At 39.1% G+C, this 19,400-nt stretch overlaps 1 protein-coding gene across 1 annotated transcript in view; it reads left to right on the forward strand.

Annotated features, from left to right (window-relative positions):
• Window positions 1-19,400, forward strand: part of LOC135219750 (G-protein coupled receptor moody-like) — a 105,712-nt gene that overhangs the window by 60,853 nt on the left and 25,459 nt on the right. Inside the window, exons 2-3 of the mRNA XM_064256786.1 lie at window positions 12,057-12,205; window positions 15,303-15,558. Coding sequence (XP_064112856.1) covers window positions 12,121-12,205; window positions 15,303-15,558 — 341 coding nt within the window. The 5' untranslated portion in view covers window positions 12,057-12,120. The remainder of the gene's footprint in view (window positions 1-12,056; window positions 12,206-15,302; window positions 15,559-19,400) is intronic.

Genomic DNA, 19,400 nt, shown 5'->3' on the forward strand with positions numbered 1-19,400 from the left:
GATTTTGTGTCGGTATGGCATCTTCTTTTAGATTTCAGGCGGGCGGTCTTAGGGCAGTAACTGAGCAATTCGTGCCTAAGATTTCTGGCAAAATCATTCGGTTGGAAATGTGAGGAACAAATTCGTGCAGTTTTGGCATTAATACCATCACATCTTTTGCATATATCCACCCACTTCTTACATAGTTCTGCTTCTTTTGGGAAACGGTAAAATGTAATTTTTTCACTTCCATCGGTTCTATCGGGCTTATAAGAATTGGAGCACCCACATATGGTACATATTACTATGATGAATCTGTCCTCGCAATTGAAAACATAAACATCTGTGAAAAAAACGCGGGATATTTCCCGCCTATGTGTCGTCTGGCTGAACTCTCCAAGTCTCCAGGTGACGTCATGCGCATGAGCGTTAAAAACGGGACCTCTAGGTAACTCACCTTATCTTATTCCATCTTGGGTACTGGCTCCATGCCTATCTCCATTTAACCAACTATCGGGTACCTAACTTTGTGCTCCGGGCAACAGATGGACGGGCGATGGGAATAAATGCAATGTAATGGGAATCTATAATTATATATACAAACATAAATACATACACACACACACACATACATACATACATATATATACATATACTATAATATATAATATATATATACGTATATAACTATATATATATATATATATATATATATATATATGTCTGTATTATGTGTATATATATATATCATATATATATGTATGTTATGTATGTGTTATATATATATATATATAATATATATTATAATAATATATTAAATTGTATATATAATATATATATATAGTTAGCCTAAGTATTAAGGCGGCTACTTGGAAATCTTAGCTTGATAATGAATACTATTGCCAATGCCAGGAGAACATTTTACTTTGCCAGCTTTCGAGGTCTATGACCTCATGAATAGGATCAAAATGTCGACAAAAGAATAAAAATCGTTGAAAATACCTGTTACTGAAATTAATTGTTTTACTAAAACTTAACGAAATGGGTAAAAGAAACAAACAAAAAGATACAAAATTGAGAATACATATCTACATAAGATTTGAAAAGCTAATAAACTTGAAAAGAATACAGTGCAAAATAAAACTACAATCTTGAGGATTGTTCATACACACGTGTGCACAAACACACACACACACACTATATATATATATATATATAATATATATATATATATATATATATATATATATATATATATATAGTGTGTGTGTGTGTGTGTGTGTGTGAAAAGAATAGACAGTGCAAAATAAAACTACAAACAAAAAAGGAAAAAGGAACATCTAAATTAAAACCTGCAAATACAAAGTAGTAAAGTGGCTGTTGACCTGTTGTGTCTACCTTCTGAAAATGAGTGTGCGTGTGTGTAACTTGACAATGAATAATGTTGTCAAGGCCTGTTAGAACATTTTATTTTGCAAGCTTTGAGCTCAAACAGACTGGCTCTCCTAATTTTGGAAACGTTGTTTATAACGGAGGTAAAACTGATGCTGAACGCCAACTTGTCCAGTACACAATGAGCAATGATATGACTCATTTTCAGAAGGTAGACACAACAGGTCAACAGCCACTTTACTACTTTGTATTTGCAGGTTTTAGTTTAGATGTTCTTTTCCTTTTTTGTTTGTAGTTTTATTTTGCACTGTCTATTCTTTTACACACACACACTATATATATATATATATATATATATATATATATATATATATATATATATATATATATATAGTATGTGTGTGTGTGTTTGTGCACACGTGTGTATGAACAATCCTCAAGATTGCTATTATCAAATTTCATTAATTACCTAGAAAGTCAATATGTTCTTTGTCAATCGCGTGTACCCAGTTTGTGGCCGGATATTGGCGAACCTTGATGGCCGAAGTGTGGTGTAAGGCAAAAATTGACCCTTGCGACCCTAAATCAAGACGATATTGGGTTAACCACGTGACGTCGGTTTACTCTGCGTCTAGTTCACCATAACGCCCCGTGAGTTATTCTCATAAATTAACGGACAGTGAGCAAGCACGCGGTGTTGACGCAGTGTTGACGCAAGGTTGACTTGACCCAACAACAGTATGTTGATTACAACGTCGTTGTGGTTTGACCAGTGTATTGAGAGCGAGACTTGCTGTACACAGCTGCAAAGAGGCATGAGGCCACTTTCTTGATAGGAATTGTCCGTCTCATGAAAATTATTCTAAAACAATGACTCGAAAAACAGCTATTCGAATAGAAAGTTGTTCGAAAGAAAATTACTCTATTTGGCAATTGAGGTTGAAGGAAGACGACTTACCGTACAAAGCCACAAAATGCGAACTTCTCGAGTGAGAGACAGGAGAATAATCCTCTTTAAAGGAAGTCTGTCATACACAAAACAACAGGATGTCACTTAGTCACACAACCATAGGCAAGAGGCGCTCTACTGACGTCATAGTAATGAATGACGAATCCGCAGAAATTTGGAAAGGCGAGCTTTGTTCTCTTATCGTTCTGGAGGTCATGATATGACTGCGATATACTGTGGTGTGTTTGTATGTATGGTGTCCGCTCTCCTTTCCCAAATCCGCACTATAGGTAGTACCTTTAAAAGTCCTCATTAAGATCAGTGTTCTCAGTACCGCCAACGGCTTCGTTTCAGAGAAGTGAATGACAAAGCCCAAGTTTTGTTCTAAACAAGAGATAGTTTACTCAAGGCTCATCTTAATCCTTAATAAAGGAATGGTATAGTTTATGATCAAGTTTCACTGTCCGTAAAAGCGAGTTAGTACAAATGGCCCAATGCGAGTCTGGCCGTTTCCTTTGCGGCCTCTTCACAATGCAACCGAAGGAGAGGGCGGCCCAAATTATAACACGTAGGAAAATTTTAATGCAGCTGCTGCCTGGTGATTGATTTTGTTAATGGAAGCACCACAACATGTTCCCAAGTGTTTGTGTGATGTACACGCAGTTATTGATAATCGCGTTAAACGCGGCCATTTATATTATTTTTACTACCTCACTCCCTTTTATGAATAGCCACATCATGAGAGCGACTCCTGTTGCCAAATTCCACCATCGGGCGCATCATAGAAGGCCTCTCCAGCAGCGTAGCAATTTTTGGATGAATGATATCATTTGGCTTCTGCTTATGAACGTCTCCTCCGTATAACAAGCTCACTTCTGAAAAGAAACCTCCAGTATTCATCCCAATAATCATAGTCATGAATACGTTTGCTCCATAAAGTCTGGCTGGAAAACTTGCTACCTTGTTGATAGTATATGACCGACGAAGAGACCCGATGGTGAAATCTCTCTCAATAATACAACAGATTTATTACATTTTCTACTTGTATATACTGTTCGATTGTCTCGTTTATGAACATTCTAATGTCCGTCTATTTTTGGGGATTTCTTTTGCTGCCAATATTACGGGAGGCAAATATTTCCAAACCGCAAGATTGGCTGCTGCGGGTTGTTTCAGAAATCAGGGAGCGAGTCCACCTAGAAATACTGTAACAGTCAGACATATATACATTGAAAGTAGGACACGTGCGCGAGAGCAGTGCAACTGTCATGTCCTGTCAGAGTTGACCCGCATAGTTCGAGGAGCCGTCGGATGTCGATGGCCGTCAGGATGCCGTAGGTTGTCTTGTCTGAGGGTCTTGTCCCGAGTTCGTCTCGCGCCACCCACAACACATTTTGTGATTTATTACGATCCATCACAGGTTTTCTTGAAGGAAATCATTTATTTTTCCGGCAATCTATGACTGTGACAGACAATCTGATGACTGTGGCGGAACAACCTGAAACATTTCACGTCAACCAAACGATACCCATTATTCCAGCAACAACAGATGACAAAGTATATGATTTAGACGATCACCCATGATTCACTCAGACTTATCACACGCTACTGCAAGTTTTCCGGGCAACTCACCGCTCATCTTCAATTATTGTAACTGGACTACAACTGGGGCAACGAGGAATGTTGCCTGGCAACAAGCTCATATTTAAACTCATCTTTTGATGGCCCTTCTACCTGTGTTAGAACCAACATTGTCAAATAACTATCAGGTGCGTAAAACCTTGCTCGGATCAACAGGAATACATTTTTTGTTACCGAGCTTGCAAATACAGAGGTAAGGGTAAACAAGTTAGTGCAGTTGCGCCCTGAGCAGATGGAAGGGTACAGCGCCTCAGCGGCGTGGTTGGTATGGTATTAGTGTCCCACCTCGGTGGTCGCGGGTTAGATTATCGGCCATTCCACTGAGGAGTGAGAGATGTGTATTTCTGGTGACAGAAGTTCACTCTCGACGTGGTTCGGAAGTCACGTAAAGCCGTTGATCCCGTTGCTGAATAATCACTGGTTCCATGCAACGTAAAAGCACCATACAAACAAAAAACAAACAAACAAGATGGAAGGGTATATCAGAATGTTTTTGTGATGCTCTGTTCTTGCGGAAAGATGAAAGATAATTGGTTAATGAAAAAGAATATAATGGAGAAGTGTACAGACGGGGAGGGGAGAAAGGTGTCAAAGGGCTGGAAAGAGAAGCTGGAAAGGAACGACCTTAATATCAAGAAAGCGTTCGAGTACCTGTAAGCTAGAAGTTCACAGGCAGTGTGGGTAGAAAGGGTTCGAGGCATTGTTGATGCGTTTTATGTGTTCGTTTGTTAGGGTGCTAATGGTGTGGACGTTTTCTCGACAGAGGTTTCATTCACGATAAAGAAGTCAAAAGAATGCTTTATAAAATCATAATGATTTTTTTTTTTCTTTGAATGTTCAACAGCTTTGTCCCCTTGCGCCCTTTGAATGTCACTGTTAGGATCCTTGTCTTGGTAGAGCTTGTGATGGGACTGGCTGTTGGATCTCAAGTATTGTCAATTGGAACTAACATACTTCTTCTGTCCTCCAAAGCTCTGTAGACGTCTCTTCTCTTCCTGACGAGACAGTAACAGCCTCACCGCCAGAAAGTACATCATATCCGAGCAGAGGATAATTCAGTGCTACAGCCTTACATTTCGCTTGCAATGCATAATTATGGTGTTAACTTTATTTTAATCCTTTCTCGAGCCAAGACTATGCACTATGCACATCAATTCAAAGCTAAGCCTACAAATGGATGCACGGTAGGCGTAAACGGAAACGGTAACTGAAAGAGAGAAAGGAAAAAAAAGTACCAAATGAAAAATATTTCTAACTGGCAAACGTTAGAAACATCCGTTTTATCAAAATGGAGCGTAATAAAGAGGAAACAGAACATATTCAAGAAATAGCTTTTATGAAACAGCCTCAGGAACCCCTCAACTCCCCCTCCAAAAAAAAATATATATATTTTGCATAATTTATAACTTTTGTTTATGTGTAAAGAAAAAACGCTCTGGGTATAATACAATACCGAGCAGAGAGAGAGAGAGAGAGAGAGAGAGAGAGAGAGAGAGAGAGAGATTAGAGATTTTGGCACCAAACCGAGCAGAAACTTGGAAATTCATTATGAGAGGATATAGTGACATCCTGTTTATTAACGAAAGTGCGAGTCGTGAGTGACCAGTATGTCCAGTAGTTGTCAAAGTTGCTCGGGGGTCGTGTGAAGTCACGCTGTCTCTATGGTTCCATAAGACTAGTGAGTGCTTCTCGTTATTTTGTGTTTTGTTCGAAACATGAATGCTAAGTTGACATTTTTATCTATGCTTTCATTGATAAAAATAACTGGTAGTTTAGTTTGCACGGGAATCCTTCATTCAGAGAAATGACCGTTTGCATTTTGAAAATGGCATCCCGAAATCATTTCTTATAGACTTGAGTGTTTTGTTATATGATAAAACTACAGATATGACAGAAAATATTCCTTGACGTAAAGCTGACTGACGGACCACATCAATCCATCTGAAGAACTAACAGTTCAGTTCAGTGGTCTGTGACATTTAAAGTAAGGCGGTGCGCTTGTCAGTTGTGATTCTTACATTGTGTTCATAAATATGACTAAGATCTAACCGTGTGGACTGATGTGACGCTTTGAAAGGGTATTGTGAATGTTATCATTTGAAAGGGTATTGTGAATGTTATCATTTGAAAGGGTATTGTGAATGTTATCATTTGAAAGGGTATTGTGAATGTTATAAATGCCTCACAGAAAGACAATTCGGACGTTCCATGGCCTGCATGCAACGTGTCTGCGTTTTGGAAACGAAATAATCTTACAGTATCATCTATCGAGCAACTCAAGTGATGGCTTCATTTGTTTATTATTTTGATTCTAAAGCCCCTTGGACACTGCGGTTTGTGACATAACATATTCACGCTTTCTTAAAGGTTGCTTGCATTATCAAAAGACGAAGGTTGAGAAATAGCGGCAATAAAGGACGTCTTTAACCTAAATCATTCCCGTTTCTGTAACACCTCACACAGAGGGTCGCACGTGTTGTCATCAGTTGCCCGAACGAGATCGAAATTCGATAAAGGATGCCACTGCTACTATTATTGAGAATAACATTGAAAATAAAACAATACTAACTGCTGTTAAAACGTGCCTGACTTGACGAGATGGGCAGTGTTATTTGGCGCATTTGTATATTTTTATGTACAGTGAAAAATATACTAATATAATATAATATATATATATATATATATATATATATATATATATATATATGGGGCGCGTGATTGTGCGGTGGCGTGTGGCTGTATCAAAGGACTGCTGTCATACCATTACCCAGTCAGTCAGTCAGTGCTTTAGGGAAGCCTTTCCTTCAAGTGGCGCAACCGAGTTGCTTCTCAGGTCGGAAATTTTGTGACGTTATGACTGAACGAAGGCAAAGGCACTTTCTTTATCCTTCATCATAAAGGCATTTTCCTTTGGCTTCGAAATTGCAATCAAAGTAGTTTTCGGGATTCAAATATATTTCCGTCTGTAATTCATGATGGTAAAACTGATAGTACGGTTACACAGATTAATCAGTTTTCATAATAGGCCATTCTCGATTTGATATTATCTTTAATGGGTATGAATGCTGGAACCAGAAAATCGTGGCTGACAGAAAAGTTCACGTCATATATTGTATTCATCATGCAAAAATACATGAAATATTTTCCAAGACACATTAGGCCTACCCGTGCGTGTCAAGGTATTTAGGCTTATTCCCAGGCCACTGACAGTTGCCTTGATCTCCGCAACCGGAAATCTGGTAGTGTCCCCAGGGAGGGAAAACCTCCCCATAGGAAAACGGATGCCAGAGTTGAAGAGAAACCTCTTCACCTTCTGAAGCCCACAGGGTAATAAATAGCACATATTCAGATCTCAAATGGAATACGTTTGAATTTATAAGGGGAGTCAGATGACAGGTTTATTTAAAGAGATTCAAAATGTTTCTATTTATAAGAATGAAGATTCACTTACCCCACTTAATCAATAAACAAAATTTAGAGATCAAATTTTGGGAAATTATAGCATGATTTCTGAAACATGAAATCAGCATGTGAATAGATATTTTGAAGCTTAGTCAGTCGGAATAACTTGAAACAACGAATCACCGACACTAAAGAAACACGGAACAGCGCCCGAGTGGCTGTTTGTGTCAACTGACAGCCTCTTATGGCCGTCACGGCCTATCAAACTTGAATACCTGGTTACTGTGAACCGCTGCACAATTCATAGGCGGCGTCGTTGGCAGCGGCCGACGGGGAAAGGCTGGTTAATCGGTCGATACGGCAAGCCCCATTCATGGATAATATGCCGATGAATCAGCATTGGCCGATAAGGGAAGGCCCATTCATCGGTATCACACGGCATCAACCAATAAGGTAAGGCCGATGAATCGGTAATCGGCCTATTTGCTTATCGGTTCATCCGTAATTCACAGTATATTTCTTCTTCACTTGTATGTTCATTTGTAATTTAATATGCAATGCAATGTTTTCAATGAATCGAAGCATTGTTTTTTCGGGCAAAATGTTCACCTCAAAAGCCATGGCAATGTCGTCATCCCTTGAAAGGGCCGCACTGTTGTTGTCAAATGGACAATCCACGGCATGGCATATGGATGGATGGATGGATGGATATTTAGGGCAAAAGCCCAGGCACTGCGGCCAAGAAGGCCATTCAGCGCCTTAATGAAGGATATATAAATGATATTATGGTAAATGAATGAATGAATTAGTGAAAGAAATGACTAATGATCATATGTTCTCAAGTAACTTTACTGGTCTTCAGAACCGATTCTCTGGATTTTAAGAGCGCCTACTTAATTCAAAATGCTTTTGATTACTTTGTTTGCATCCATGGTAGAATGAACATCAGTGTTGATAATAAAGAGCCGTGCAATGTTGCAAGGAACAGTAAGCAGAAGTGAAGTGTGTACGGAGGCTGTCTTCACGTAGCACGGCATACTGGCAACGCTTTATAGGGAAAGTCGATTCAGTCACTTGAGTTCATTAGAATATTTGCTAAAAAGTGGTGATCATTAATTTCTGGATTTTCAAAGACAATAATTTTGTTGCAAAATATGTAAGGAAACATGTTAGGTGGTGTAGTTACTAACAACTTGTACTGCGTCAATTTTGGTTCATTATATGACTGCTATTCCAACTACACTTACCACCAGCTCTGCTACACTTATCCTATCCTTCATTGATATTATTACTAAATCCTGTCATTACCAAATTCAAAACACTTATGAAAGATAATATAATGATAAATGTTACTACCACTCTAAAAACCACTTCTACTTATCTTGTATGGTGTCCCTGGGTATAGGCACCTCAGAACCTGAAAGTAAAAAGATAAATGCAAAATATGAGGAAGGATTTGCACGTAGAGGTTACAGTTGCAACAATATATGGAAATAACAAAGGACACTCTCAATAATCAAGACTGATCATTCTTTGGAAGAAATCATGAAGACTATAAAAATTCTTATAAAACCAGCCAGTGAATATGGCCTGGAGGCAATACAGAATATTCATATTCAATAACTGGTAAAACACACATGACAGGGGGTAAACAGTACACTGAAGGGGTAACAATAGCAAAGCAGATCAATTATTTACTAGGTGTTACTGTCAACAACACAAATGACTGCTTTGTGAACATATGTTATGGTTGATCACACACGAGGAGTCTGACATTGTTGAAAGTGCGCATGGAAGTTAAACGCAAAGGAAAAAAAGCATTGAAGCTGCTGAGATGACTGCTTGTGAGGCATATGTGACTTAAGAGACACTATGTGTTTGTGGAATATATATATATATATATATATATATATATATATATATATATATATATATATATATATATATATATATAATGCAGCAGTGGGATTGAGAGTTTTGAGATGATCTGGCCATGTGAAGAGAATGGAAGCAGATAAGCTGGTAAACAGAGCATATAATGTTAGACAAGAAAGACTGCATGTAAGATAATGGTGGTGGGTACACTATATATAGGATACTGCTCTGCTTATGAGCTTTCTGTGCAGGTATATGAAGCCACTAATTACGGTTTTTTGTTTCACATGAAGTTCGTCGTTGACACAGCGTACCCGTTGTCTTGTAATTTCTCTGAGGCTGCAGGATATTAGGGAACATTACTTATTTAAGTAAGTAGTGCTTGCACACACACACACACACACACACACATATATATATATATATATATATATATATATATATATATATATATATATTATAATATTGAACGAATGCGGGAAAGAAATTTCAATTTTATCCATAAAATGATGACATAGACATAGTGCCCATTTCTTGAGAAGAATGAAGGAAAGAGATCTGAAGAATTCGCTTCAGCCTCCGACGGAAATTCCCATCTTTCGGACATAATCTTTAGCTGGCCTGACTTTGGAGTCGAGTGACTTCTTGAAGGTGTGTTCGCCCAATCGGGGTTTTTTCCCGTCTCATGACGGTAAGCTCGGGTGTAATTGGAAGGTCGGATCAGAGGATCACCGCGGAGTTCTGGTGTCAGGAGAGAGAGAGAGACTTTAAAATCCTTATACATACATACATTTACGCATGCAGAAACACACACACACACACATATATATATATATATATATATATATATATATATATATAGATATATAAGAGATGAGAGAGAGAGAGAGAGAGAGAGAGACTTCATAGGTCGGGAGATTGCAAATTCAATTTGTCTGGGCATGCTTATGACGCCAGACAGAGTAATCAATCAGTTAATCAAGTTCTGTGTCAGTTGGCCCTTTTATTTTTCTTCATTTCATATTGAACAGATCGTGTTTAACTTCAGATGTCTTTTCTCACAGCTTTCCGTGTTATTCATTATTATGATCGGTATAACTAAAGAAATGTTTGCTCTCTTCCTTCCTGTGTGTTCTTCGAATTTTGTCTCCCATTTGAAGAGTTTTGTTACGATTTAAGTAGCAGATGCGTTAAATCTTAGTTTAACCAGACCACTGAGCTGATTAACAGCTCTCCTAGGGCTGGCCCGAAGCAATTGGTCACCTAGCAACGGGACCAACAGCTTATTCTGGGTTCCGAACCACATTATATTGAGAAACGAATTTCTATCACCAGAAATAAAATCCTCTGGTTCCACGTTGGTCGAGCCGAGAATCGAACTCCGGACCACCGGATTGGTAGCCGAGCGCGAAAACCACTCGCCCAACGAGGAACTATAAAGAGAGAGAGAGTGTGTGTGTACCCTGTTAAGTATATTCAAGTAATTTTCAGGATATTTGTATTTACCTTAACATGTTTTATTTTTTGCAAGATGACTGACCTATGTGTGTTTCACTTTGTTTATCATCATTTAATGCAGCTCCTATTTTTCATCTCGTTTTTCTTAGTTGGGTGAAATAGTTTTTGTAAATTCTCTTTCTTTTTCCACCTTTTGTTTTTAACGTTCATTTCAATTTGTTATCTAGCAAAATTATACCTTGATTTGACTGCACCTACTGGCTAGCTTCAATGTCCGTGGACGTCGGAAGTCATGTTCACTGCGACGAAATGAAAACCTATTGTACCACAACACTTACCTCGTTCTTCGTTGACGAGTGGTGGTCCGAAGTTCGATTCCCGGCTCTGCCAACGCGGAATCAGAGGAATTTATTTCTGGTGATAGAAATTCATTTCTCGAAATAATGTGGTTCGGATCCCACAATAAGCTGTAGGTCCCGTTGCTAGGTGACCAATTGGTTCCTAGCCGCGTAAAAATATGTAATCCTTCGGGCCAGCCCTAGGAGAGCTGTTCATTCATCAGCTCAGTGATCTGGTAAAGCTAAGATATACTTAACTTTTAACAACACTCGTTTTCGTCTCCTTTGACCGACGTCTCTTCCACTTTCCTGAATGATAACGATCTTGATGGAAGAGCGACTTTGTTACTGTTCTGCTGGTTTGTCTTTAGCCAGACGCTACGCTACGATTAAATGTCGTTGGCACCCACACGCGTCGTGATTAGTGATTAGTGACAACACATTCATTGCTTATATAACACGAACGCTTTGATTCTCCGAAAAATAATTTCAATGAATTATGTGATCCCTCTCTACATACAACAAATAAGCGTAAAGGAGGACAATGAACTCCTGAAAACAAGATCATGCAAAGATCTAGATTTTCAGGAACGTCAGCTAATCATGTCCTGTCATTTATATCTGAAACCCGACACTGGGGATGGGATATATATAGAATTTAGGCCAAAAGCCAAGCGCTGGGTTCTATGAGTTTATTCACCTTCGAAAGGGAAATTGAAAGCAGAAAGGTGTGAAAGGTGTAATAGGACGAAAGCTTCGTAGTTACACTACGAAACAATTGTTAGGAGAGGGTGGATAGCAAGAAGGAAGAAAGAGAATATGAATGGAGGTACAGTAAAAGGAATGAAAAGACTTGCAGCTAGGGGACGAAGGGACGTTACAAGAACCTTTTAAGTAATGCTCACAGTGCACCGCGTGAGGTGTCATGACGGCGCTGCCACTCATAGGAGAAAACCGGATATTTCCTTTTTTTCCCCCCGAATAATTGTCGTAACATCCCACTGCTTTCGTTATATTTTCAGGTTGGATAAAGGCTGCTGTGAGCTTCTCCAGTGATTTGTGAAGGGAACATCTGCAACGAACGAGATGGATTCCACGGAAGAAGCTCCTGGATGGGTGTTGGTGTTCACCTCGGTGTGTGCCATCATCATCGCCGTTCTGGGATTCATCGGTAAGCTCTCACTTTCGGACAATTTTCCCGGGAGACGGCATTTCGAAAAGGGACACTTTGATGCCATCATTTTCGACATGAGCCAGACCCTTTGCCTTGCAAATAAGGGAGAAGAACCTTGTTCTTCCGTTAGCTTCGGTCACATAAAATATACAAAACACGAGGTTCAGGCTCTAAAACCAAGCACGCGGCCACATTCAGTGCCTAAGACAATGAAAAGAAGGAGTCGGAGAAGTAGGACAAGATAAAGAGATGTAGAAAATAAAGGGAATGAAATACAAGAATCTAAAGGCAAAACAGGAACCCCCCCCCCCCCCCTCCCCCCCCACCCCCCCCACCCCCCCCCCCCCCCCCCCCCCCCCCCCCCCCACATTCTTGTGATATGAAGAAAGGGAGTGGAAATCGATATAAAGTAAAAGGCTAAAAAGTGGATACAGTTACGGGCTGAAGGGACGTTGCAAAAACCGTTAAGCAAAACCTACGATGGCTCTTTCAATCCCCCCCCCCCCACCCCCCTCACAAAACCCCACCTCTCTGGTAACTTGCATATTAGCGTCTCATCAGCGTGACGTCACTGCCAGACCTCCTACGGATGAATGAACCAATGCAGTCCTCCAGACAATCTTCAATCGTCTGTGCTGACGCTTGTAAATTGTGGGTATGAGTATGTGTGCGGAGGCTCAAGTATTTACTTTGCTTTTAATGGTTTTCATCCTTCACTCGCTTTTTGTTAACCAAGATACTGGAAGGAAATCATATTAACAGTAATACTTCTTCATGACAGCTATTGCCATTCGACAGCGTCGAAAGGAATGGTTTTAGGCATTATTATTATTGCTGTTGTTACTGTAAATATTCAGTCACCTTCGTTAATTACTACTATAGGCTTAAGAAATTAGAGATAAGCTAATGCACACACACATTTTGCTCATAAACGTCTCCAAAACCTTACTGTTCTTACGGGTAGGAAGGTCTCTGTTGCCCTTTACTTTTATGATATGACACAAACGATATTTATTTTTGCTCATTAGACAAACTGCAATTTTGACATTCAAGTTCAACGACACCAGTAGCATGTGCTCGTCAGGACATATTAAGTTTATAGGTTTAAATGTAGTTATGACTACTATTTTTTTCTGGTTGCATAGTGTTGTTAGCAATTTTTTTTATTGGAACTATACTCTGGTCGAGTGTTAGGAGAACAGCTCAACTTATATTTTTGACAAAATTGCGGAATCATAAGTGATACTTGACGTCCTCCTTGGCGTCATTGTCGAGGAACTCGGGTCTCATTCCCGGCACTAAAACCTGTCAACTTCGGAATTTTGCTGGCCTTGGAAAGCCAGCATCATACTCTGTTCCTTACGATCAGAAACCCTTTACTGGCAGAATTTGGATTTTCATTCTCATTAGATCAAGAGGCTGAATTTCTCCACATTGCAATACCATATTCCCAGGCATCTGTTGAGAGTGTATAGAGCTTAGTTTGTAGTACTCTTCTTTATTAAAGTTTATTTGTAATTTTGAGCTTTCTGTGCAGGTATGTGAAACCACTCATGTTAGCGATTTAAAAAAAAATTACGCGCATTACTGTAAATATTCCATCACCTCCGTTAATTATTTTTAAAAGGATGCATTTTAATATATTGAAAGCTTATAGCTGGAAAAGAGCTTTGGCTTGGTCCGTAAAACCGTGCGCGCATTATAATCAATATTTTAATATTTCATTGCTGAGGCTGAGGAGTAACCGAGGAGGAAATCAGAGAACTCTGTCAGGCGCTTTAGTTTATGTTTGCTCAGGGAGTTACATCGGTCTAGTTTTCTCCTAAGATATTGGCGGACTGGGGTGGGTTCTCTCTCTCTCTCTCTCTCTCTCTCTCTCTCTCTCTCTCTCTCTCTCAAAAGCGTAGACTGAAGTTGCTGCCTCTGTGGATTGCATTTAAGGTTATCTATGCCGGTTGAGTGTCAGTTGCTGTTATGCCTTTCACCTTCAGATTTTATCTATTTCCTAGAAGCTGGTGGCCAACAAATTTATATCTGCATTTAACCACAACTGTCTTTTTTTATTTTGTTTTGAAATGTACTACTGTACTTCAAAAGGAATATGACAGACTATACTCGTGAACTATTTTCACCAGCTTCCAAAAAAGGCAGAACAATTCCAGGCTCCAAAAGAAACTTTCCAGTTTACAATATTTCAAGTATAACTACATTTACATGACTTGACATACAGAGAGAGAGAATGAGAAGGTAAAATGTCAATAAACATCACAGTTTTGCGCCCTATTCAATAAAGACACAAACGAAAACCAGGGAAATCTAGACGCAAAACATATTTCCAAACAACAGGCTTATACAAGTCTCGAGTGAAAAGTAGCATGTAAGAAAGTTGTAAAAAACATTCGGGTTATGAACCCTACGTTTGACTTGAAAAATTCTTTTAAAAACAGCAAGTCACTTTTTTCAAACATGATCTTCATAAGACCTGAAAAGAGAAAGTAAAATGTTGAGTAGCACAAAAAAAATGCTCATAATTTCCACGGTTCTTTTTCGTGAAGAAATCCCACTGTCTAGGGTTGGAAAGTACTGAACGGTTTATTTGCCAACGGATTTGGGTCACCGGAGGACGTACCAGAATACAAGTGCTTCCCTGGAGGATGCGGTGTAAGAAAGAAGATTGGGTCAACAGGATCATCAAGCAATCATTTCCATCCTTCGGAGAACTGATAGAGAGCAGCGTCAGGTTTATCCAGCAAAGGCTCATGAATGCCACTAAAGTTACTTTGACTCGTTGTATACTTTTAAATAAATGTTGGTGAATGTTAGAGAAGCTGACAATAGATCTACCTGATAAGTTTACATCAACAGTAATCTTGCATTAAATGCTGTCGATATTTACCAGTATTAATTTGTTGAATAACGTTTACATAAATGTTTCCTTATTGGGAGATTTGATCAACACAGCTTAGAGGCAAAAATGTTCAATGTTTTACGCAGATATCGAAGTTCATATTGGTTGCCACACTATAGGATATGTTCTCCTTTTGTTTCTAACTAGTGATCTCGGTGTACAACTAATCTGTACTCAATTCCTCAGGCAATCTGCTCACAATCTTGGCTTTACCATATTCGACGCGACTGAGGAACGCTGCCACATGGTTCGTGGTGAACCTTGCAGTCGTGGAAGGTCTCTTCTGCGTCACCATCCTGCCCATGTCGGCTGCCCATCTCTTCTCCCTCTATGCCAACAATCAGAAACTGTTCTCATCGGAAGGATGCAGCGTGTTCGTCTTCCTTCGTTACGTCATCATCCAGACCGAGCTGCTGTCCATAGCAGCGATTGCAGTTAACAGGTATTATTCATTTGCTTACATTCTGGGCTAAGAGTTATCTTCATCCATTTCAGGCCGTGTGTCTAAGTCTTCCGAGAACAATGTAAAACGTGAGATAGACGGTACTAGTTGCCCAACTGTTCTCCTCACTATGACAATAATCAGATGGAATATCTGTAAATGAAACTTTTTAGGTCACTATTTTACTGACATATTTCCACTTCTCAGAGTATGTTTAATGTTGACAGGGTAACAATACTGTTTCAGAACACAAGTACGACTGTGTTCTACTCATGTCTTGTAAGATAATAAATTTGCAATAATCATATGACTGAGTTGGATGTAGTGGCCAGTCATTAAAGGAAGTGTTCAGAAGCACAGACTTGTGATTTCGAGGCAAAGGAAAGTCGAGAGATATTTCGAAGACTGAAATGGTTTGGGTGCTTGATGAGAAAGGGAAAAGAGACGCGATCATGGAGAAAGGATACTTGTCAGGGTATGTAGGCTACCACATTGGTAGTGTGACAAGATGCACAAGAAGGGTAGTTAGTGCAGAAAACTCGTCATAGGTCTAACCCATAAAGGGAAAACCACAAGTGAAGACACATCTCTCTCTCTCTCTAACACACACACACACACACACACACAAATGCTCTGAAATGTGTGTAAAACCATACAAAAAGTGATTATTTGTATCTATTTCAAAGGGAAGTTTTAAGCCAGACAACTTAATTGCTGCTTGAGAAATTCAAAAGGCTTAAATGCTTAATGTGGTGCCTTCAAAAAAATTTTTTCTGAACATCAGTGATTTACAAATCGCAATTCTCCAGGTCCTTTAAGGTCATTATATCAGCTCACCAATATAACGCGGTATATAGTGCTACCGGATACACCGGTGCGAAATGGAAATATCGATTTGTGGGTTTTTGGCTCTAGACCGCGTGCCGAACTGTTTCTTTGTTAATTCACATTGCTTTCAAATCTGAGAATTATGCTAAAGCTTTTACTGGCCTGCAGTTTTTATTAAAAACAGAGCTTTCATCTTACTTTTTTTTGGTTCCATTCGCCTTGTAAAGACAGTGATGATGTCAGTAAAACGCAATCCGGTGATTATTTTAAGAACGTTGACAAAACCAGAATGCAAATGGCACATGATTGCTCTGTTCAAATTTTGTAATACGATAATAATACCACGTGCCATATGATTAGATACAGTAAAACAGTTTTATTAATTTATCATTAGTCTCAATACAACTATTGTAACAACCTAACCGGGGCAATAGTCTCTCTCTCTCCATTTCATCGACGAAATACTGCACCTACTTATGAATGACACTCCTCCACCCTCCACTAAAAAATTACGGTTTACAGAACTGCGGACGAAGCGAATGTGATTTCCCATCAAGCACCCAAACCATTTAAGTCTTCGAAATATCTCTCGACTTTCCTTTGCCTCGAAATCACAAGTCTGTGCTTCTGAAGTCACTTCCTTTAGTGACTGACCACTACATCCAACTTAGTCATATGATTATTGTAAATTTAGTATCTTACAAGACATGAGTAGACCACGGTCGTACTTGTGTTCTGAAACAGTATTTGTTATGCTGTCATTAAACATACTCTGAGAAGTGGAAATATGTCAGTAAAATAGTGACCTAAAAATTTCATGAACAGATATTCCATCTGATTACTGTCATAGTGAGGAGAACCGACACAAACAACCGAATTAAGAAGCGGCTAACTGCTGATGTCATTTACTGTAACTATTGAGCATTTATAAAAAGGGTGTCAAGTTGTTCAATCCTGCCAATGCTCAGTGGTGGCTTCTATATAAGTATAAATAGAATACATTTTTATTCATCATCCAGTTCCTCGCTGGATGAGTGGTTTTCGCGCTCGGCTGCCAATCCGGTGGTCCGAAGTTCGAATCCCCGCTCGGCCAACGCGGAATAAGAGGATTTTATTTCTGGTGATAGAAATTCATTTCTCGATGTAGTGTGGTTCGGATCCCACAATAAACTGTAGGTCCCGTTGCTAGGTGACCAATTGGTTCCCAGCCATGTAAAAAAAAATATCTAATCCCTCGAGCCAGCCCTAGGAGAGCTGTTAATCAGCTCAGTGGTCTGGTAAAACTAAGATATACTTAACTTATTCATCATCTACGCAATGAGATCTTAGGAAGAATACCAGTGATTTAAAGTTGCACATGAGAGCCGAGGCTGAATAATCTCCAGATCTTGTGAACTCACTCTTAGGTCCTGCTCATACATTTTCAAACCAACTTTGTTAATTTATAAGATAAAGTCTCCAGATTAATTGTTTTTTTTAGCAACTAATAGCAATGAAGATGTCGTTACTTCTCAATTAGCCGAGATTTTGAGAATGTAAACAGTATCAAATGCAAATGGCGTGCGATGTCAATTCTAAATTTTATAATACAGTAACAATCTGATAATAGGTGTACTACTTGCAATATACTGTAACTAATAAGGGATTCAGAGCCGATGGAAGGGACGCTGTTTTTCGGCAATAACTTCACCAAAGCATCGGATAAAGGTGAAAGTTGGCCAGTGCATATTTTACAACCCTACCTAATTTTTGAAAGTATTATTCTGTAGCTAAGTTCAATAGTTCTGGAGTAAAAGTGAATTTCCTATGCCAGAGCTATCAAAATCGCAGGTAAGGGTTTAGAACGCAATATTCACGTTAACCTATGACGTCATTATGCTCCACCCAGTGGAGAGAAGTCTGCATAAGGGGAAAACGTCTCTTCACTGTGGTTTGCCCACTTACCCATGACATTAACTGAACGCTTCAGTGATATCAGTGATGACGAGCAGGATTTGTCATCGTCCCCTTGATTGCATTATCATTCTCAATCATTTTTATTACTATTATTATTACTATTTTGTAAAGGTTTCATCGCAACTTCCATGGCAGCTGTTGGGACGAAGTTGTTAGCTGGGAATTCTTCCATTTTCTTGATATTCGTATTGTTTCTACTTTACAAATAATTGAATGTATGCAATTCATCTATATAATGAACCAGTCTATAGCTCATTTGTTAGATCTACATCTTTTCAGGGCGGGATACAAAAAGACAATCCGGTTTGTTTAACCTTAGGTATCGACACTATAGCCTTCTATTTGCTGCAGCAAGAGACGAGTGTCGCCAAGTAACTATTACTCACTATAGAAATAATCATCTATTCCCGGGTTTTCTCGCTCTTGCCACGAGTCGTGCGTGTATGCAAAATACCAAGCCGTAGCACAAATACAGTCTTGCGGCCACGGGGACAATTCCATATCCTGCCGGCCATTTTCGAATATGTTGAAGCCTCCCATGCATTCCAGAGGCCACGAAATAGTGCTTTTCGTAGACAGCTTTTGGGTTTCCATGCTACTAAAGCACCGAGTGTTTCTAACATTGTCCTAATTTATAGTAGTAGTCCAGTGAATGGACAGATGTGCTTATAAGCCGTTTACTTTTAGGAAAAAGACCAACTTCTTTTTGCCTCATGACGTCTTATTATGTTTACGTCACAAATGGTTCTAGAATCCTTTTCTGTGATATTCTCGGTTCTGGCATCGGCGGCTTCATTTTACTCTACAATATCAAAACTATCGAACTTAGGTAGTAAATAATAATTGCATAAATTATGTAGGGTTATAAAATGTACACTTGCCAACTTTCACCTTTATCCAATGCTTTGATGAAAAGTTATTGCCGAAAAACAACGTTCCATTGGCTTTGAGTCTCTTAGTAGATATATCAAGCAAAACAATCTTATTCAAATCATTATTAGAAAAAATATAGTTGTTCAGTCAGTGATATCGGTGAGCTACACACACACACATATATA

This window comes from Macrobrachium nipponense, chromosome 1, assembly GCF_015104395.2.
Source record: "Macrobrachium nipponense isolate FS-2020 chromosome 1, ASM1510439v2, whole genome shotgun sequence".
Taxonomy (NCBI): domain Eukaryota; kingdom Metazoa; phylum Arthropoda; class Malacostraca; order Decapoda; family Palaemonidae; genus Macrobrachium; species Macrobrachium nipponense.